Here is a 23,497-nt window from a genome sequence, read left to right as displayed (position 1 = left end):
TAAACTCTCGCTCCTTTATTTGCTGCATATTCTTTAACATTTGGTTTTGGTGGTTTAGTCAATCGTTATGAAATAGTGGTATAAACTATAAAGAAACGTGTTGTATTTTTTTATTTTTTTTGTAGAATATTTGGATAATAGCCAACAGGGATTGAGTGAATGAGTGGAATGATAGACGAACCTCATTCTTAAAAGGACCAGAGTTTAAACACTAAAGGAATGCAACTATTGAAATGATTTGAATCACAATAGTGTATTAGTGTGGGTCGATTTTATTTACCTGTAGGAATATTCTGGTTGAGATTAACAAATATATAATAAATTAGGATAATCAAGTTATTGAATTTTATGTACTATATGTATGATTACATAAATAACGATTACAAGTAATTTTTGAAGTTTGTTGTTATGAATTAATATGTTGTTGTTGGCCTTTTGTATTTTTGTTTTTTTCTTTTATATATATATATATATATATATATATATATATTTTAAGGCAAGTCAAACCATATAATCCACTAACTCACAGATTAGTTGCGTTGGATTGTGTATTTATTCGGCTCAAAAAAAGCCAACCAGGTTGGATTAATTCACTTTTTAAGCAATCTTTGGTCAGCTAACACATGATTCGAGATGATTCTCTTTGACATCTCAAGAGGACAACATTTAGTAACATTAATTCGACAATAATCAAAATTTAATTTTATAAAGAAAAAATCTAAATGTCTACCTCGATTTGAGAAGGACTCGGATAGAAAAATAAAAAAAAAATAAAAAATAAATAACCAATCAAGTGTAAGACTGCAACTGCAACTATCGTTATTAGAGGCTTTTTTTTTCTTCCTCTTTTGATAATTGTCTAATTGATCACTAGAACACGCATTACAGTAGAAGAGGGGAAGGGGTAAACTGAATTACTCTATGGTACAGAGTACGGACTTATAGAACAGATTCTATTCACTATTCAATTAAAGTTCTAAAGGAGAATAGTAAATGCGAAATTTGACCTTTTACAAACTTAGCCAAATTACATCTTTCGTCGGAGTTTTTTTGTTCTTGTCACATTTTTACTATATAAAAAAGGTAAAGGGTCTCATGACTCTGTTAATTAATCAACTTTGAAAACACAACAATGTGCCGAGACAAAGGGAATGTCACTAAATCATCATTAAAATCAAAGGAAATTCATATATTTTCTACTAATTAATAGTGTGAAATTTAAGAAAGCGTTGAAGTAGTACACAGCACCAACCATCACCCTCAGTATATAGGTCATAGTCATAGCACGGTCTCGGCGGTAACAAAGATTGTAGCTTGCCTTCCATTGCATATTAGGATTTGGGTCTGAGCAACAATCAGTTGCTTGAAAAAAAAAAAATCAGTTGCTTTAACTTAAAGCATTTGAAACAGCAACTCACTGTCTTAATTTTAATTAATTAGTCAATTAATTATCATTTACTTGATGACGGCACTTGTTAAAGGTTGTTAATCGAGAGAAATGTTGAGTACCGATCATGACGTGGCACCAAATTTAATATATAACCATGTGTGTTATCAAGCCTATTAATATTTGCTACTTATGAAATCCCTACGTACTGCTACCAACATTAGTGACCACTGACCAGTGACTAGGGTAGTGACATTACTCATTGTTTAGGTGTTTAGATAATTTATACTAATTGGACACTTAGTCCTAATTGTGGTTTCTTGGATCATTCAATATATATTAAATTAAAAAAAATTAAGTCGAAAAGTTCGTGAGTATTTTCTTGGGATCTACTTCATATTCAATTTCCCAATGATCTTCTTGTTTTTTATTCCAACACTAGTATAGATTATTTACAAGAATTTAGATTTAGTTGCTCTCTGTTCAAACTGTGTTTGATTTGACCAAAACAATCCTTCAAAGCACTCAAAGAAGATACTCCATCATCTCTTGTCTTCAAGTTTTATTTAATTGAATAGTAATCCTAATTTGGCCGTGACGGATTGGATTCACGGTTTCAGAAAATGCTGCCTTGAAATTGTGTCTGCCACTTTTATGCTGTTCACAAAGTAGGAATTGAATATGATGAAATGGATGAAGTATTTAACAGTAGAATACAACGCACTAATTTTGTGCTATTCGCATATTGCCGACACCTTACACATCGAAAGTGACTTGAATTGGTGGCTTTCAATTGTTAATTTGATTATGTTAAAAGAAATTGATCTGCATGATTTAAATTATTTTAAAAAATTATACTCTTTTGATTTTAAGTTGAGTTGTATTTGTATTATATCCGTGGTTCTAAACTGATTTATCACTAGATATTAAGTCCATTTTCTAGCGTCTATTGAGGTATAAGTTTATGAGCGAGTACACTAGCCGCTAACTAAAATAACAAGTGATCCTTATAATTCGAATAACTGCCAATTAGGTCGAGTTTAAAACCTCCCTCAGATCTAAACAAAATATGAAACTCACTTTTGAATACCCTAATTAAAAGTCATCTCTAGACCATCATCCGAAAGTTTCATGTGACTGGGAAAAAAAAGCTATTCATATGTGAATTTTAGCATGAACAAGTATTCAACTCCTTACATTTTTTTTAAGGAACATTGTTAGAGATAGGAGAAAAAAGGATTGAAACACTACCTTTTTTATATCAACATTCTCTAAATACAAGTGTTAACCATCAAGGGAGTAGAATATTGTTGGGGCAATTGAAATATCCAATAAAATCTCATGATTCTAGCATTAGTTTGTAAAGATTTCGATATTCAAAATAGTGACAGCTGGAAATGACGAGAGTGAGAGTTAGAGTGAATGTTGTAGTGGTGTTTGCTAAGGTGATGTTTATTGTGTGAATGCATGCGAAATGCACTTATTGGGACTCGCAATTTTTTTAGTGCTCGTTGGTAATTGTATTTTTACTATAATTTGGTGTTTCACGTATGTCTTATTTCTCTTGCAACGCTGAGATCATTCTTGAATGGAGTTGTTTACGCTAAGGTTGTATTTAGGTTTGGGCCAATTTGGCTTTGTTGAATTTAAGTTGATTAAATGGGACTGAGATGGACCTAATATTAATGTCAAGAACAATTTTCCCCAAATAAAATACTAGCGTGGAATGTATTCTGTTTTTACTCGTAGATTTTGAGATTGAACCCAAGATAATATGCTTAAATTTTCTGAATTCTTTTTCATGGGATTGGGTCCATCCTACTCTTTGATAAGTATTCTATTTGTAATACTATTTTCAGTCCCTTTTATAAAAAAATCAAATCAGAAGTTAGATTTGGTCCTCTTTATTAGAACCTATAATATATCTTGAATTAATTATTTTTCACAAATATTCTTAATTACGAGTCATCTTTTTAAATGATAAATAATAAGTAAAATTCATTAATGGCTTAAGTTCTTTAGAATTTTAACTTTGTGTTGTATGAAGAGTATTTTAGAAATTTTATTATTGGTACGCATAGCCACCGCCCAATCCACTTTGGAGGCAATGGGGGTAATTATCTGACAAAGTAATTTTTTTACTTAAGTAATTATTTTTTCCATAAAAAAATAAATGTTGCCCCAATAAGATAATTATTTTAAAAAATGAATGTAAAAAATTATAAATGATAAAACAAAAATAAGTTAGTACTAATTTCTTTATAGAAAAATAAATTAGAAATAACTGTACTCACAGAAAAATAAATCGGTTCCAATTTTACTCATTTTACCTTTTTAATTTTAACCATTGGCAATTTTTCTAACACCTAATTCAAAAATATGTAGAAAACAATTGTAATTTGTAAAAGATTAGATATTTTAGTTTTTTTTGTTTTTCATGACATTATTATGTCTTTTGTAAAACTTATAATATTTTTTGCGGGTAAAAGTATTATAAACTATTTTTTATCAACACTAAAGAAAATATTTGGATATGTAACTGTGCATAATCAATAAAAATTAAAGCAATATAAATATATTAATGATGAAATAGATTAAAAGAATTAAATTTAATAAAAAAAGTATGTGTCGTTACTATTAAGGGTATTTCTAAATATTTCTAATAAATTTTAATGTTATTAACTAATAATTATATTAAATAATTTTCTCAATTTTAGGAAATTAGTTAATTGGATCTTATCAAAGGAGATGGGGGAGTATACATTAATTGTTATCAATTTTATTAATAATTCTTCCACCAACTTTTTTTATTAATAATTTAACTTAAATTTTGAACCAATTGAAGGAGAAGGGAGGAGATAAAGAAAAAATTTCAATTCTGTCTCATATAGTTTATAATTTTGAAAGGAAGGAAAATATTGATGAAAAGGTTAATATTTTTTTCCTCTCTTTTTGTCTCCGCTTCAATACAGGGATATCAAAAATTGAAATTTTACTACTCATCTCTATCATTACTATTTATATAGGTATAACATTATAATATCCCCATTTTTTCTCCCCTTTCTTTACATACCAAGATATTCTTCTTCCCTTGAAAACATATTTCCTTTGCCTTTGCTAGAGAACATGATCCCTTTATTTACTCTTGTATCTCTTCGGGCTGGTAGATTTGGAAGTGGCCTGAGGATTCCTTTGGTTTGTTTACATGGCTATAGGAATATTTTCCTGATTACAAATCGTTCACAATTATTCACTCTATTCTTGTAATCCTGTTAAGCCTCTTATACTGCAAGAGTTAATGAAAATGATAGTTGCCTCTAACTGAAGTGGATTTGATGGCATTCTTAGAAACACCTTGGGTTCTTCGATTGTTAGATTTTCTAAGTTCTTGTTCGTGGAAATAAAAGGTTAAACAATATCAAATTAGTGGATCTTCAATTATGAAATGAAACACTTGTTATATTCAACAACAACAACAAAAAAGTGTAGAAGCAAATGACTTTGATGTTTTGATGATGATCATGATGATTTGATGCAAATGATGCAAATGCACTTTTCAAATTTAAATTCAAGACAATGATTCAAGAATACAAGACACAACATCAAGATGATCACTAGTATTTTGGGAAGGGAATTCCTAATTGATATAGCAAAAGGTTTGGCCAAATAATTTAAGTTAAAAAGTGTTTTTCAAGAGATTTACTCTCTGGTAATCGATTACCAGAGGATGTAATCGATTACCAGTGGCCAAAAATGTTTACAACAGCTATTAAAAATTTGAATTCAAATTTTAGACTTGTAATCGATTACACCATATTGGTAATCGATTACCAGCCGTTAATAAACGTTTTAATTCAAATTTAAAAACATGTAATTGATTACACAAATCCTGTAATCGATTACCAGAGGAGATTTTCAGAAAAATATTTCTAAGAGTCACATCTTCTCAAATAGTTTTTACATGACCACCAAAAGTCTATATATATGTGACTTAAAACACGAATTTGCTCAAAGTTTTTCAGAACAACAAGTCTTATTCTCTCAAAAAGCAAAAACATTTTATCCTCTTAAAAATTCCTTGGTCAATACACTTGCAATTCAATAAGGAATCAATTGAGTGCTTAGATTGTAAAATCTATCTCTTTCAAGAGAGATTCATTCTTCTCTTCTTTCTAAGTTCTCTAAGGGATTAAGAAACTAAGGGTTTATTGTTGTAAAAGAATTCTGAACACAGAGGAAGGATTGTCCTTATGTGTTCAGAACTTGCAAAAAGATTTTACAAGATAGTGGAACTCTCAAGCGGGTTACATGAGGATTGAACGTAGACACAAGGATGTGACCGAACCAGTATAAATTCAAGTTTGCACTTTCTCTTTCCTTAAACTCTTTTATTTATTATTGTTTTATATTTATATTCAGATTGTTCTATTTGAATCATTATTTAAGTGTTGTTGTTACTAATTAAAAGGTCCTCTCAGTCCTTGTCTTCTCTCATATTTTAAATTTACTCATCCTCCTAGAATGACAGCTCTTTATTATTGCGCCTAACCTTCGTTGGTATGTCATTTTTTATGATTGAATGGCTAAATAATGTGAATTGTTTAGGGCGACATTAATATTACTCTTTTATTACTGACAGTAATTTGATGTAAACATTTTTCATTAGACCAAAATGGTAAACATCCAATAATGATAATTTTGGGTCAGAATAGTGACTGATTTTTTCATAGAAATAAAATTTTAACTCCAAACATACTTAACCTACAACGTTAGAAAATTGATTTTGAAAATCACTACGGCCTGTGAAGAAAATTATTTAATCATCACCTTTTTTTAAGATAATTTAACCATCACCTATGGTCCAAAAGATTAAACTCATAACTATGCTTATTAAATACAATAAATAATATTTATTAGTTTGTGTTAAATCTTTCAACTATGATTTTTCAATAAGTATTTATGTTATTAATAGAATAAATATTTGTTAGTTTCTTTATTTATTTATTTAACCGGTGTCCTAGGAATACTAATTTACATTCTCCCGTGATAATAATTAAATAAAATCGAAACAACAGAATCTTATATGGTTTCGATTCAGTACACGAGCGCCATCTTAGCAAGACATCAAAAGTAACGGTAACAAAGCATATTCCTCCAACAATCACATGACCCAAATAATTTATCTTCAATGAATAAACCAAAAATCACAGTGGTCCACTTTTTTTTGTCTAGTGGCTTTCTTTGTTTGGCACAATTGACCACTGATTTTTATTCAATGTACAAATTTGTTAGCATGTCTCCCTCGGGAACATAGGCTCCAAAGAGAAAGAGCCTACCCTAACTCCAGCTTACCAAATTATAATCTTATCTATAAACATGACACTACATGCTACACCCATAAGGACAAGGAGTTCCTATCCGATTTTGTATTATTTGGTCTTCAACTACTACTTTATTATGGTTTGATGGATAAGTTTTCATGAATTAATTAGAAATGACACTCACTGTCAAATATAAATATGAGAAGATGATACAAAAGGCTCGTCCAACCTAGCATTCCCGAAACGGACCAAAGTGGAAAATGAAATTAGGAGGCATTAACTAATACACGAACAAACAAATTCTTTAGTGTATAAATAATCCAGAAAATCACAATGATGGAGGCCAATTTAAGAAAAAAGGAAGGGGGGATATTATATATTTATATCCAAGAAAGAAAGAAAAAAAGTGAGGCAAATACCAATGAATGAAGCTTTCCACGAAGGGCAGTTTCCAGTAAAATCCAAATTTGTATAAGAAATTCCTCCGTCTACATGTTGTTTGAACTGCTGCTCTCACCCTGTAATGGCAGGGTAGCTTTCTATACATGAATGTGATGGATTGATTATTTTGCATATATAAAATATAAAGTATCCCCTGGCTGTTTTTGCTTGACTAGAGTTTTTACCCACTTCACTTCACTTTTCTTTATGGGTCACCTTTTGACTACCTTGTTGATTCGCTAAAACTGCGTGGAAAAACTATCTGTGGTAGAAAAACCAAGTGCACCAGGAGATGATGGCACAAGTAAATTCCACTATTTCCCAACATATTACTCACTCACTCACGTACTACTACTCAACGCCAACGGTTCATCTGCTGATTGTTCCAAACACTCCTGTGGGTTGGCATAGAAATAATCCTCTTCTTTTGGCCTCTCAGGGATTACAAACCTCTTTGTTTGGCTACCCATGCGATCGGCATGAGCTTCCTTCACCGCTGAAGAGAATTCATCCCAGTTTAGCACTCCATTATTGTACTGATCTATCAATTCAACTAGGAGCTTTCTGTTCAATAAAATCGTTCTCTTGAACCCAAGATATCTGTACAAGCATTGAAGAGGGTAAAAAGTCAACTCACTTAACAGATAAGTACTACTGGAAAGTCCAAAATCTTTAAACTAAGCCAGAAATTGTTTGAACATGAAGTGTTTTTAGTATTTTAACAGAACACACATGCCAACACTCCTAAAGAAATATAAAAAATACAGTTTGTGTAGTCACTGATAAGTAGTTCAAAGTTTACAAATAATGTAATTTTGTACAGAACTATACCTGCGGTGGCCCTCAACCACTTTGGCCATATTTCCATCATATGTGGGAACAAAAATATCACTCTCTAACGAGACAAGATAATCCAATGCTGCCATCTGGGATGAATGATTTTGGAAGAAACGAAGGTCAGATGGCTCCAACAGCGTTTCCTTCCTGACCTGTTTTGGCAAAGTGAAAAGTCAAATGCTAAGAAAGACATTAAACAATAACAAACATTACAATTACCATACTGCCTTGAGTATTGATGTTTACCAATTTTGGGTACTCCTTTGCAAGACCTGCCATTCTCCTTTCCCCTCCATATATTTCCCCTGCTGCAATGTAGATTTGAATGTTCTGATCAATGTCAAGAGCCTTAAGTGTAAGGGCGGTCTCCTCAGGTGTTAGAGGGCATAAACCATCTTTTCTTTTCAAATCAGAATTAATTATTTTTTCTTTCCACCAAGGATAAGCATATCTGACAATGCACAGAATATAGAAATTTGAGAGATTCATATCAAATCTTTTTTCAATATCCAAGTTCATCGGAATTAAAAAGGAATGAAATCATGGAATAGCATGACTTCACAGCTAAGTAATCACCTCATTCTTGTCAATTCATCCACCTCATCACTGTTACAACCTTGAGTGCAGCCAGAAAATGCCAACATGTCCATCTCATACCTAAGGTGGAGCACAAGAAATTGACCTTTTTGCCTTAGAAGCCTGATCACCTTTCTGCCCAACTCCTCTATCTGGGAAGTAAATCTCAGACCACTAAAATTGACCCGGCAACGCAGCTTCTGAATCTCTATCGGTTGACCATTATTGGCCAACCGAGCATCAGTTCTATTTAAGTGAACAACTTTGTACTTTTGTATCAAGGGTAGAATCTGAAAGAACAAATACAACACAATTCAGTTACGCAAGATAAAAAAAACTATCACAAGCTAAGTTGACAGTTTCTAAACTCCAAAACCAATTGGCTCATACATAGCTACAATAAAGCATACCTGGTCCTTATAGTAAGATATATCAGACCAACTAATAGGTGGCATGGTGTAAAGAAAGCCGCGTTCCACTTTCATCTTGAGTCTGGGAGGCAACTCTTTCAATATCCGCACTTCATCTCTCAAGGACGCGATAAAATGATCCACATCAAATATGTCTTGAAAGTCACTAGGATACACAAGTAACAAAAAACACTCATTGATACGAAATCATCACTGGAAATTTCTTCAACCTGGGATCACTAAAACAACAAATCTACACCATGCACAGTGAAATTAAGAGGTTCACCTGGGATCAGCCCAAAAGGATGTTTTATCCAGTTCAGGAACTATAAGCGTGACATTTAAATATCTGGCAATAGCCACCATGTCACATATCTGTCAAGTTACATCAAATAATCAGACCCAAATCAAGATATAGGTTATGGATTATGATTGAACAAAACAAAACCAATCACTCACCGCAGCTCTCATTTGGTTGAGTCCTCCATTGCACGAAACCATAAGGTATCCATTGTTTTTATAAACCCCTGGTGACAAAAAAAACGGTCTTATCCATAAGGTAACTAAATAAACTGTTAGAAAACAAAAATTAGAGCAAAGAACTAGTTTAATAAAATAGATAGAAACAAGAGACAATCGAAACAGAAACACTGACTCTTGGGAGGGAGAAGAGGTGGACGCTGTGACGGTAACTCGACATCCATTGCTCTAACGGCAGACTCGTGAGTGAAACAAGAAGGCCAACCTTTCAAAACTCTCGGCCCCCACATGTCACCCAACGCCGTTAACTGAACGATGCAGGTCCACAATAACACCGATGTGGTTGCCCGTATCATCCACATCTTCATTCTCGACCGCGACGAACCCGAACCCGAACCTGAACCTGAACCCCCCGAACCTAACACACCCATTCCCACTTTCTGAACCTTACTCTCCCACTTCTTCAGACCCATCAAACCTTCCCACTCTGCCCTGCACATTTATTTACTGTTCTCTCTTCATAACCGTCAAAACCCTAAACGCCGTCGTTTTGATCCCTTCTCCTCTCCTACGAGATCCTTGCTTCACCCCAGATCGAACTTAAAACAATCTCACGAAACCACCATTCGCCAATGCCGACACTTCAAGAAGCGTCAACTAAGTTCAATTCTTGGCCGCATTAACAGAAAGACACATTCACCCGCTTCTTCCGCCAGAGAAGCGCAGACGGCGCTTATTATCCAAATCGAAACCGCACCACACAACCACACAATTCTTTTTACAAGAAAGAAAGAAAGAAACATATGCTGCAATTTTGGGGAAAGAGCAAATTAAAAAGGAGAAGGGTGTCGCCGGAGAGTGATGTGGCTGATCGGCGGCGAGTAGAAAAAAAGTGTTATAGTGAGAGAGAGAGAGAGAGAGAGAGAGAGAGAATAAAACGCAAACAGAGAGACATTCGGTGTTGACGCACACTAGAAAGCAAGCAACGGCGTGCGCCACCCGTGTTAACTCAACCCAACCCAACCCAACTAACCATGGTTAAGATGATCTCACCTTTGGTTCGCTTCATTTACTTACTATGAATGAATCGTGATATCATATGTGTCTTATTCACATTTCAACAACATATATTTTTTTTCTTTAAAAAAACATATTTAACAATTTTAGGTCTGTTTGTTTGAAGGCAAACAAAATACAAAATAATGAAATGAACACTAAAAATATATTTTTACATTTTACTTTAATTCAATATTTTTATCACATTTTATTTTCTTTATTTTTTTCATTCTACTAAACAGTAGCTTAATTTTGTTTACACTGTACTAACTGTGCATGATTAAAGTGTTTGTTGCTTTTGCCAAGTGATAAAAATGCTTTATATAAGAGCTTTGATTTAATTTTGTTATAATTTTTTTATTTTTTATTGGGAAATAGTAGTAAGTGGAGAAATCCATGTTTTCATATTATGTCTATGGGTCCGTGACAATAATATTTCGCACGTGTTGTTGAGTGCAGATGGACGCGTGGCGGTTTGTGATTGTGGGCTTTAAGAAACTCATATAGGAATAGGAAGCGGTAGGTGATTTGTATCCGCCGTTTGAGCTATACACGGCTAATCGTGTCCACCACGCCGACATTATATCGCGGATTTTTCAACCCTTCTACACGGCACCTCTAGAAATTAGTAATTATTTAAATAAGTTTATATAAGTAATGAACTGAAAATAAAACTTTGCACTTTCTAAATATAACATATATATATATATATATATATATTAAAATGAAATAAACGTACTTTAAAAAATAAAGCATATTTATAGTTATTGATAAGAAATTAATAATTATAATTAATTTTAAAGTTTATTATAAATAATATTAATGAACTAGGTTTTTAATTAGCACAATTTCACTCAAGTCCTTTCGTGTCAAGCGTTTATAACTTTTGGGATTTTACATATTAACTAGGTCTTTGGTCGGCTCACCAAAAGTAATCTAAGATCCCATTAACTTACATCAATGATAAAAATTCAAAATCAGTAGTAAAAATCTTGAATTGTCCTATCTCGCCTAATAAATACTTGGAATAGGATTACAACCCACACTCCAAAGAGACTCTTGTCCCACAAATTGTGTGTTTAATAAAATTAACCAATAAACTAGTTTAGAGCTCACAAGCTAGCCATAACTTATAAGCTATAAGATGAGAGTTGAAAAACTAAAATATTATAAACTAGATAATTGAATATAAAGGGACATGTGCAGTTGTTTTAATTTGAGGTGAAAGTGGGGTTTCAAAAAATTAGTGAGGATAAAAATGAAGAAAAAAATTAATAACTTATAACTATTTTTTTTTTTACAAACTATCTTAAGTAACTTTTTTTGTCATGAGTTGTAGGTCGTATTCCTTAATCTATTGAGTTAGAAACTAATCCTACTCATGGTGAGAAACTACCGCTGGTTCAAGAAAATTTTCCACACGATAAAAATTAAGTACAAGATAAATCATTTCAACTCATAGGCATGCAATGGAACCTTGCATCACTACATCAACCCTTTAGATTACTACCTAAAGTAACTTATGAATATAAACTAAAAACTACTAAAATAAACTTGTATATCAAACAAATTTAATTTGATCAAACTACTTTATAACCGAATGAAAATAGTTCATAAACTTTAAAGGAGTTGAGTTTGATCGTCATTGCAATATACTTATCCAAGAAACTATGATGGTTGTGGAAAATGATATCTATGATATATTTATTAAAAACAAATATATTTACTTAGAGTTTGATTAATCCCAAATTTAAGAGGAAAATAAAAAATGACATATTTATGAAAAAGAGACTCAAAATTCCAAAATTAAGTCCACTTTAATTGAGATTTGAAAATAAAGGACAAATTAAAAAAAACCCTTTATTTCACTATTCGATTACAAATAATATGAAGAAACTCACGATGAAAATAACAAACTTAAGAAAATGTAACAAAATAATGTGTAATTATATAATTTTTTATTTATTTTATTATTATTATTATCAACAACATCAACGTTATCATCATATGAATAAATATTTTTAAAGGATTAAGCATGTAGGCGCTAAACACACTAATAATGTGAAAGTGTCATCAAACAACATAGTTTGTGATGAATAGATATCGTTTATATAATGATGATCACCTACAAACACTTTAATGTCAAAGACAATTTAAATTTCAAATTTCAAATTATTATTAAAAAAATCCAAACTATAAGACAATTTCATACCAATAATGGGGAGAATGTACCCTATGAGAGTGTTTACAAATAGATATTTATAACAAAATCAAGGTAACATGAATGGATGGATGATTGTGTTATATTGTCATTCTCCTCGTTGCTTGAACACTATCTTCTTTTGTACACGAATGATTCTCATTGTAAGTGACAAGGAGAAATCATGTGACTTATGATGAAAAGATAGTTAAAAAAATTGGATAATTAAAATTGAGCTTAAAGTAGAATTTCATAAAAGTTTTAAAAATAGTAATCCCATTAAAAATTATATCGTCCCCTATTACTTTATTTTAAAACTCCCTTTTATAAACTGTGGGAGATCTCAATGGTAAAAAGCAATTTACTAGTCAGGAAATTGAATTTAAAACATAATCTAACATAGTAGAATGATAACTCCACGTTTCTATAGCTAGTTTTCGACATTTCCTTAAAAAAAGTTAGTTTTCAACCTCGAAAATAATGGTCCATTATTACTCATATATATCTATCCCAAATAAACAAGTTTATAAATTATAATTAACACACACTTCTCTCAATTCACGAAATTCCTTTTGCCTATGGCCTACCCAATCTTTCTTTTAAAAATATAGATTTTTTTTAAAAAAGGAGAAAATAAAAAAGGAGTTAAAAATATTAAAGATGCGGCAGTAAAAAGAAATAACAGTATCATACAATCAGAACAGCTAATTTTAGATGGAGAATACTAGTTATGGATAACATTTTTATTTTACTTTTATACAATATATTGTGTACAAAAGAGATAAGAGAAAAAAGGAAAAATAAATATTTGACAAAAAGAAGTGGTACTGTTATAAAAATGTTATATAAAAATATAATTCATACAATATATTTTTAGGAAGGCCCTGCAACATGCAGAATTCAGTGAAATGCACGAGAAGTCTCTCTCTGGGGAGGGATCACACGGTTACAGTGAAAAAAGAAAAAAAAGATAGAGATTTGTGAGTGACATTTGCCCCATTTCATTTCATGCTTTTAGTTTGCTTCCACGAAATGGGGAATTTTTATTTTATTTTTGTATTAAAAATAGGAAAAGTATTAATTTAGCGAGAACTTGGCTTTACATGTTCCTCGCCGTTAAGCCTCCGTTAGAGTGTCGGTTCGCCGCTACGACGTAGTCCGTTTCTCTTTCAGAACGGTCCACTTATTTGGGCCATACGATGTGGTTTCGGGACAGGTGTCAGCATCCTAACTCATCCTTTGAGGACCATGTATCACATCAACGGTGACTGATCTACCCTCCTAATCCTTGACCACGATAGATGCTGGGTCCCATGAGATACGCTGCTTCCTCTCACTCTCACGCTTTTTTTCTTTCACTATCCTCTATTTGCTTTCCACTCAAATTTTGTTTTCATTTAACTAATAATTGTGCACTAAAAAAATTTAACAAATTTTTTTATTAATATATTTGATTTTAAAACTGACAATAATATATAAAAAATGAAAAAAAATATTGTTCATAAATATATTTAAAAAATGAAAGTTCAATATAAGAATTGTAGATAAAGTCTTTGGGAAAAAAAAAGACATGGTATTTAAAAAATTTGAATAGTTATAATTTAATATAATAATAAAAAATTTTGCTTCATTTAAGAAGACGAACTTTGTTTTCATTATGATTATTTTGACAAGACAAAAAAGTTTTGCAATTGCAGTCAGTGTTGTTATAACCTCGCTGCCCCTGCCGTTCTCGCATGTCATTCGCGTGACATGCTCGCATGTTTAATTTTTACGCTCTCTTTTTAATCATTATTTAATTACCCTTTACAATTAATAGTTTGACCATTTGCTAGTAAACTAACCACGTCACTCAGAATTCATGCATTAAATAACGTAAAAAGGTATCTCTTTTGCAAACATAAAATGCTGAGGATTTGCGGTAATTGATCTCATAGAAAGATATAAATATAGAATTCATATTTTTTTATTAAAATAATAACTATAAATTTCAATATGATTATTATCATATTAATACTCTGATCCAAAGCAGTAGGTGAGGAATCACATATGCATGAATGCGCACTTATCAAATTATCCAAAAAAAAAAAAAACTGGAAAGTTCAATGTATCGATCGTTATTAGCAGTTAATTCGACTTTCTGTCTAATTCAAAGTCCTTCTCCTAATAAGGGCCAAGAGATACGCAGGAAAATAATATTAGTATTACCCACAAAAAAATATTAATATCAGTAGACCTTGGTCTTTAGGTAGGTAGTTTTAAAAATCAACTTTGGGATTGACTATGCATCAGCAAAATGACCTGTATGAAGTACGAATATATATATGGATTTCAATTTGAGATGCCATTGAGTTAGAATCAATTGTAACTCTTTTTTTTTTTAAGCAATACAATAAATATTTTTTGATAACTTGTGTGAAAATTAATATTAAATATCTCTCTGAGAAAACGATCTTTAAAGCACATATGGACCTCATACATAATTCCTTTATTTCTTTAAGTAAAGGGCGGTTTGGTTATTAACTTTTGAACATAATAAATAACTTAATTTATTTAGTTCAATTAATGGATACTACTTTTTAAAAAAATACCGGAATGGACAATTCAAGCAAGCTAACATAGCTTTATTTAACTAGTAAAAAGTTTACTTCTGTTCCTGGTGTCATCTTATATGGTTTCACATTTAGATGGAACATAATTAAATAAGAAAAATAAAAAGTCGTTAACACAAAGAGAAGGCCATGAATGTCTGAATTATGGGATAGACCCCTGACTGACTATAAAAAAAAAGTAAAGGGCATGAGATTTGGGGAATGAAAAAAAAAAAACAGCATATGTTGAGTTAATGGAAAATGACTCTCAGCATAAACAATTTCATCTTATCCTCAGACAATCAAACGTGCTTCCCGTTTCTCTCATTTGAGGGGAAAAAGCAGATGTGAGATAAAGTTACCAAAAAAAAAAAAAATAGAGAGAGGAGAAGCATAAGTTATTTGGCTGTAACTAGGTGGTCACATGATTCAAAGTTATACGTGATCCAGCTGGAGAATTATTATACAGCTATAATAACTAAAAAATATTTGAAAATATAGAGATATAAAGTGAAAACACAAGCAGAATATTCCAAATTCTCCTATCTCGTAAGCAGCCATTGAATGTATGCCACTTTTAGTTGGTTTCTGACATTTATTAGCGAAATAAATGAAAGAAAGAAGAAAAATAATAAGATATGGTATTATTGCAAAGCCTCCAAATAAACAAAATAACAAAACTACTCCTAAATAATAAAACTCTCACGCGGCTTATTATTCATCAAATAAGAAACTTTACTAATGATTGAACTGGGACCCGTGAAGGGAGGAAGAGGGAAGTGGGTGTATATGGAGAGGATCAGTTGACATTGAATATGATAAAAAAAAATGGCATTTATATTTTAAGTGGCATATTATTTGTTAAAATAAAAATGTGATGAAATAATAACTAATTTTAATTTGACTGAACTTTCATTCACTTAATCATTGTTATTAGAACTATCAATCTAATAGTTAGATTGATGAAATTTTTTTTTAAAAAAATATTCAAGATAATATTTTAGAAAAATATCAATTAATCACGTCATATATATTTATGAGAAAGAAACTCAAGACCAACTAAATGGGGCATAGGCGCATAGCCATTGACTATATAGATAATCAATTCAAACAAAAAAAAAAAAGCAATTTTTTAAAACTTCATGATAAACACGCCAAATGGAGAAGCAAACAAGAAGACAGCAGAATGGAGCAAAAATTAATAATCTCAAAACACATGATTAAGAATTGAACGAATACATTGCTATTTTAATGTTTTATATCTTATTGTGGGTTAAAAACAATGTTTTCAAGTTGGATCGCACTAAGGATTTTCATTTGTCAGCACTTAGCAGACTCATACCGAAGTTAGAGCCTACTAAAAATTAAAATGGCAGTTTCCAGGGAAAACGACACTGAAGAGTAGGTAAGATCAGGGTCGATTTTCAAACGTATCCAAGCCTGCTTCTCGAAAAAGAAAAACACAACTTGTGGTTGTGGACTAATTTCCTGTAATTTTTCAAGAAATAAAAAATGATTTTAGTAAAATTAATTTTAAATTATTAAATGTGACTAGAGTATATTTAAATTATGTAGTAGTGTGTAAAATTAATTTTAAATATAGTAAACAAAATTTAATTTCAAATGCTAGCTAAACGATAACTGAATTGAAACGAAAAACTATGTCTCCCAAAGACACTCACGGGACATTTCAAAACCTTAATGGCTAGCTACCTTCATTAGCCAGTTAAGAAAATTTATCTAGATAAGCTTCTTCAAAAATTTATTAAAATAAACTAAATTTAAACAAACAAAATCAGAAATTACTTACATTCGCTCAGATAATATTTTTCAGACATTCCCTTTTCCCTGGGTTGGGTTTGAGACAATACAATACATCCAAACGTGGGGAAGAGGGGGTGGGGGTCTGACCACAAACCAAACCAGTCTAAGTATACACATGGCGGGACAAGCAATATCTGTATGATTTTTCCTTTTCCTTTCAGTACATTTAATGTGTATCTTTTACATAAAAAAACTAACAAAAGTAGACACCAAATAATGAATATTTTTTTAATCACAAACCCAACGCCAGGAAACATCTAACATAAATAAAGGGGCAGGAAAGGGTTGAAAGAATAAATGTAGGCATCATGGAAATGGAACAGATCAGCCACCGTATGTGTTGCATCAATAAATTAAGCCTCATTTCATCGTGTATATTCTCAGGCATGTTGCAACCACTTATTTATTGTCAGCCAATAATTTCAAGCACCATCTATGATTTCCCTTTCTCATCATCCTGTACATTAAAATAAGTAATATAATAAATTAGTAATATAAATGCCGCCAATTTCAGTTAATGATTTAATAAAGTTTCAAATCAAAATGAAGTTCCAATTGGGCCGAATAAGTCTTCTATTATGGGAAAAAGGTATCCAATATGGTTCAATAGTCTTCTACTGACAAAAAAAAAAAATCACTATTACTGCCAAGGTCTATATAAGTCAATACCGTCATCCCCTACTTTGGTAATAGTAAGCAAGCAACGATCATTTCCAAATTCTTACACAAGTGAATACTGAATACTAATGTCCTTAGTCCTTACAACAAAAGCTAGGATTATGGCAATACAAAAGCAAGCAGTTGCTTATAATTTCAAATGGAAAGGCTAAACCCTTTTACTACTTTGTCATCCAAGAAAAGAAAAAAGGCTTGATCGAGTATATCAGTAGAATGACAAAAAGAAGAATTGACACGACGGGAAATTTACCAAATACTTAGATTTAACAGCAACAAGTGTATGGATGAAATCTCTCTCTCTCTCCCTCTTGCAAGGATCAAAACAAAGTGTATATCTGTTTCGTGTAGGGACAAAATAAAAAAATATTGGCAAGCACAAGGACTAAATCTAACAGATTTATAACGATAGCAAATGATGAACCATTTAGTAATCGACTTTTCAAGTAGAAATAAAATGTTTTTCCATATACGAACAAAAATGAAAAGTAGCATCAAATGTAGGGATCAGATTTTTAATTTAACCCCCAAAAGTATTTCAAATTGTAATTTTTTGTCAAGCACAGACAAGCATTTTCTTGCATAATGAAGAAAAAGTTTTATTTAATTTTATTTTAAAGATAACATTTACTAAAGGAATGAGAAGAGACATATACACACACGGGTTTTCTAATATACTCTTGCGGGTTTTTAAAAAGGAATATAGTAGTAAGCTACAGTTTTGGAAACATTTTAACAAATCTATAAGTTATGTTTGCCAACATAATCCTAAATAGCAAGTGAGTATATATATACCATAACTAGTACAGATTATTTCTTGCTTACCGAGTTATCCATCAGTTTGTCCAAATCATCATCATATCCCCCATCACCATCATCTGAAAAACCAGAGAGACTGTTGGCAAATATAAACTCTTCAAAATTTAAATTCATCCAAGAAAAAACGAACCACCCAGAGCACATATTATTCTATATTCCAACTAATATACTCAAAGGAACATACTATCATTGGATATATTTCTCGAACTCTAGAGAACATAGTGGTATAGAATAATAAACAGGCTAACATGAAGAAAATGGTAGTCCATCTAGTTGGCTTAGCTTTAGTTCTCACTGCATTGATTGAGAAAGTTAAGAGTTTAAACTACATTACTTATTTGGATGACTTAACACCCCGGATGAATCACACCACAATGAAAGCATTCCAGAGGCTGTGGAGGTTGTACAAGTTGAGGATGACTTAAAAAAATTAATTGGTACTACCTATACTAACAAGATGCATCTACTTTTTGGTAGTCTATCACATAAGAATTTCATAATTAAGCGTGTTTGGCTTGAAGTAGTTATGGGATGGGTAACCTTCTGAGAAATTTCCCAAAAAGCGTGTTAATGAGAACAAAACACGCTGAAAAGTTTCATGTTGATTTGTGAGAACAGTCATTGTTTCTGGAAGCAAACAAAACTGATTGTTGAGGTTTCGGAAAGGACTACCTACGGAAGCTTCTGACTGGTGGAAAGTTCTAACCAATAAGAAAGTTGTGTGAAGTGTCGTAATGTGAGTCGTCAAGAAATTGACAATAAAAAATGTTACGGATGACGGGTGGAAGGAAAAAACATGGAAAGGGAATAATCCCCTCAAGCTCTCACTTTTGTTCCCCTCCAAACAAGGGCATAATAAGGGTAAAGAACTTTGCTTTATTTTAAAAACATCGAAGTCTTGCTCAGTTGATGAATTTGAAGATTTGGTCTCTTTTTTCACTTCTTGCACCTCTTGATTGGAGATCAATTCAGTGTTTAAGGGTTCCATCGTCATTTCATGATCTTTTACTTGTATAGATGATTTTAGTTTATCACCTTCCATGTACTTATTCTCATTGCTGTCAGAAATCATATGACTATAACAGTATAACCTAGGTTGAAGAGCATGAGTTAATTTCTAGACGCATTTCATGTATAACTAGCATGATATTTCTAACAAGTACAAGTGTAGCAATTATCTGCAAAAGTTATTGTATTAATAATTTATGCACATCCAACCAAATTTTCAAAATCTCAACCAACATTCTGTATGAGGTCTCATTTAAAAAACTAAATCATATTTTTCAAAAAACAATATTTAATGCGAAAACCAAAATACTCAAGCTACAAGATAAAGTACTTACGGTGCAATGTGATTATTCACAAGTATAAAGTATATTCTCCAAAACTTCCTCTCTTTCATGACTTGTGGACACGGTTCATACCTCAATCTTGAAATCTCCTGTAACAAAGAATAAAATGAATAGTGAGTGGGAGTACATTGACTGTTACAATTACAACTACAAGAAAAAGTGGAATTGTAATTGACTTAGAATACATTATGACATGTATACACAAACCAATCCATATACATAGGTGACAAATTTTACTTTATTCATGCTAGATTAACGCAAAAACATGCAATGTATTTGACCCAAATACCCAATGATTTGCTCAAACAAACTTGGATATCAGAATACCAAGCATCAATTCTACCATGGCAGCATGTCACCGATCATCACGAGTGGATCTGGCAAGGTGACAGTTACAGGAGCATGAAAAAAGACAGCCATAACTCACCTTGCTGCAATTCAGGATTGTTAACTCTTACACCATTGTTCTATCCCCCTCCCTCTTTCTCTCTTCCTCACATAAACAGACAACACCTCCTAGAACACAAAGGTCAACACTAATTAAGACACAAATAAATCACAGTTTCTGAATCTCATACTCACTCTACAACTTTTATTGTATTTATATGTTTCAGACTCACAGCTACTCCATGATACTATTTTATCCCAAACATTGGTTTCAATTTACGAAGTATCCTAGTTGAGTAATTTTCTGGACAAGTTGATAAATATTAGACACTTCCCATTCCAATGGTCATAATTTTTTTATCTGTCGTCTATGACTACTTGTAGGTAAGCAAACAAAGAGAACATTTTTTCGCAATTAATCGGAAGGATTTAGATGCAAATTATTACTTGTCCAATATCTATCAGGACCTTTACCCCTAATCAATCTAGGCCTTGGCGCTCAATAACAAACAACCAAAGGCACAAATCTTTTCACAGCCCAATCCTAATCCTCAGATCAGCATCAAACACTGCCGGTACCTTCATCATACTCAACCTTTCTAATTTCTCTGGAGAAAATAAATCACTAAGACAAGAATACATAGATAAAACCAGATGCAATCATATCCAAGGCATGTAATGTTTTCAAGTTAATATGAATACTGAAAAATAAAAAAGAAAAGAAAAAGCATGTTTAAGAGTCTAGGACTAAACTCTTGACTAAAAAGAAAACTGAACTTCTTAGCCAACACTATTTACATGTTAGTAAAACAATGAATAACCGATGCCTCTCTTAAATTTAATGAAAGAACTGAGAAACTATGTACTATGTAGTCCATTAACATTGATAAAAGCACCCATGCCCTACATAGAAATGATAACATTTTGTGATTCACAAAAGCACATTAAAAAAAGATGCTACCTTGACTGTAGAAAGAACAAGCCTGGCATGTTTTTCCTGCCACTCGGTTAGATCCTGCCTAACATTTGAAACTGCAGGAACATCAGACAATTCCGTATCATCTGCAAATGGATGGGAACCAAAACTGTCATAAACTCCTCAAATTTGGTAGGTAGCATTAGTAATGAACTAATTGTGTTTGCTATGAATAAAAAAAAATCATTTAAAACATGTTTTAAATAACAGAAAGAAAAACTAGAAAATAAATTAAAATTCTCTCGTTTTCAGTTTAGAATATGACAACTTTGGTTGCAAATTATATTCATTCCATCCTCTATTTTCCATTTCTCATTTAATGAAACAGAGTTTAACTTTATTTATTTATTGATAGCTCATGGACACATAACTGCACCATCATTGCACTTAACCCTAATCCACACACAATAAAAAAAAAAGGGGTAAAAAGAAAGAAACCTTGAAGGGGAAAATCCTCAAAGGTAGTGATGGTAATTCCTTCGACGAACTCCCTCAACTCTTGGGTGATGCCAAAACGGTGGAGATAGACGCCGTTTATGATAGAAGGTTGGGGCAAGTACCTGGAAGCTTGCGCTGCGATTTCTTTGGTGGTTTCTGCTATGATTTCGGTGAATTTGGTAGCTCTAGATCCCAACGACAGTTACTGTGATCGTTTCGCTGCTTCTTCCGCAAAGCCTCGGGCTCTGTTCCACAGCTCCATCTTTCTCTATTTCTCTTTTGATTACAAGAATTTCTAACTTCATTTCAGAAAAAGGAATTCACAGAAGAAGTTAACTAGGTGATTTTTGATTGGGCAACGAAACAGAAGAACCAGTGCAGGGTAACACGTACTGTGATTCTGTCTCTTTTTTTGGATACAACCATGTCTCATTTTTCATATTATTTTATTTCCATTTGTTATTAAAAAATAAGAAAAAGATATGACCTTGGTGCGTGTTTAGTTTTACATTGGATATCTGATTTTAGATTTTTTTTATAAAAAAGTTTTAAATTTGAGTCTGTTTTGATTCTGAATCTGAAGTTGAAATAATTTTAAATAATAGGTAAGAAGTAGTAAAAAAAAAATTGACATCCAAACCAAATTAAAGTAATTAAAATCAATCTTCGGATTTCATTTTCTCCAACCCGTGAATACCATGATTCTTCCAATGATCATCCCAATTTCCAAGACACACTTAGCCTTTTGTCTTTCTGATTGCTTTTGAATTTTGCCAACGGGTTTCTCATAAAAGTGATAAATTTTGGGATCAAGACATGCAAACGTGAGGAAAGGTCTAATATTAATTAAAATAATTTGAACTATTTAATATATAATTATAGTTTCGATATTAATTTATTTTGCATTTTTCTTTTTTACTAATCCTAAAAATAATTTCTTTATATTTTGTGGAACACAATTGACATAAAGTGGGATAATGTACGTGTAACTATGTAAGTGTGTCTGTGCAGGTGTGGTTGCAGTGTGTGGGTGGGTGTGTAAGTGTGTGAACTCGTTACTTTGATCATGAGCTCTACTAACCTAGGGTGTCCTCAAAGGTTCCATCGGCAGACTTTCAAATTTCAACAGCACGATGAGAAATTAAGAATAAGAACCCAGACTTGGGGTGTAATGATGAATTGATATGAGCACATATTTGTTTCTAACTAGTAAGTGCAACCTCTAAGACATATTGATACAATTATGTTAGTCCTAAATTTGATACATCGTTTCGGTTTAATAACTGATATCAAGTTTGAATTTTTAATATACAGTTATATATTTTAAAAATGAATTTTTCGTTTATAGTAATCTTACAAGATTTAAATATATTTATTTTCCGTAAAAAAATGCATGTGACGTAGAATAAAATAACAAGTTTGAAGACACAAAAGGATAGTTCTAAAATTGAAGTCGGCTACACTTTTGGGTCAAGCCCAATGGACCAGGGATGGTAAATTAGTTTACTTTAGGCAATTGCTTGAGCCACCTAACAATGTGGGTGAAACGACGAAAATGCCTTTCACCCTTTATTATAAAAGCAGCACAGTGACTCGTCGTACGAGTACGAGTAACTGTGCATTTCTGAAATTTCTTCTTCTTCCTTCGAGAGAATGATTGTTCTTCTTTCTCCGAGAGAACGGCCCTTCTCCACTTCGTGGCTTCATTTCTACACTGCCTCTTTTTC

At 32.0% G+C, this 23,497-nt stretch overlaps 1 protein-coding gene and 1 pseudogene across 1 annotated transcript; both read right to left on the bottom strand.

Moving 5' to 3' along the window:
- Positions 1–6,992: 6,992 nt before the first annotated feature.
- LOC100814267 (rhamnogalacturonan I rhamnosyltransferase 1) lies at positions 6,993–10,458 on the bottom strand. The gene is made up of 8 exons (XM_041011108.1): positions 9,628–10,458; positions 9,432–9,499; positions 9,259–9,347; positions 8,973–9,138; positions 8,563–8,852; positions 8,233–8,437; positions 7,981–8,138; positions 6,993–7,749 (listed from the first exon to the last, which is right to left on the bottom strand). Exons 1-8 carry the CDS (start codon positions 9,950–9,952, stop codon positions 7,491–7,493), a joined length of 1,560 nt encoding a protein of 519 aa, XP_040867042.1. The 5' UTR covers positions 9,953–10,458; the 3' UTR covers positions 6,993–7,490.
- Positions 10,459–17,256: 6,798 nt separating this feature from the next.
- LOC100807477 (uncharacterized) lies at positions 17,257–22,208 on the bottom strand (annotated as a pseudogene).
- Positions 22,209–23,497: the final 1,289 nt, after the last annotated feature.

This window comes from Glycine max, chromosome 17 (assembly GCF_000004515.6).
Source record: "Glycine max cultivar Williams 82 chromosome 17, Glycine_max_v4.0, whole genome shotgun sequence".
In the NCBI taxonomy this organism is placed as follows: domain Eukaryota; kingdom Viridiplantae; phylum Streptophyta; class Magnoliopsida; order Fabales; family Fabaceae; genus Glycine; species Glycine max.
This window is presented reverse-complemented; position numbering and strand designations above follow the sequence as displayed.

What these genes read in the sequence shown, in the direction of transcription:
- LOC100814267 (XM_041011108.1), bottom strand. Translation starts at nt 9,952, where the DNA reads ATGTGCAGGGCAGAGTGGGAAGGTTTGATGGGTCTGAAGAAGTGGGAG. An exon ending in TCAACCAAATGAGAGCTGCG is followed by an intron (nt 9,348 to 9,431) that starts GTGAGTGATTGG and finishes GTAACTTGACAG; the next exon opens with ATATGTGACATGGTGGCTAT. An exon ending in TCCTTTTGGGCTGATCCCAG is followed by an intron (nt 9,139 to 9,258) that starts GTGAACCTCTTA and finishes TGTGTATCCTAG; the next exon opens with TGACTTTCAAGACATATTTG.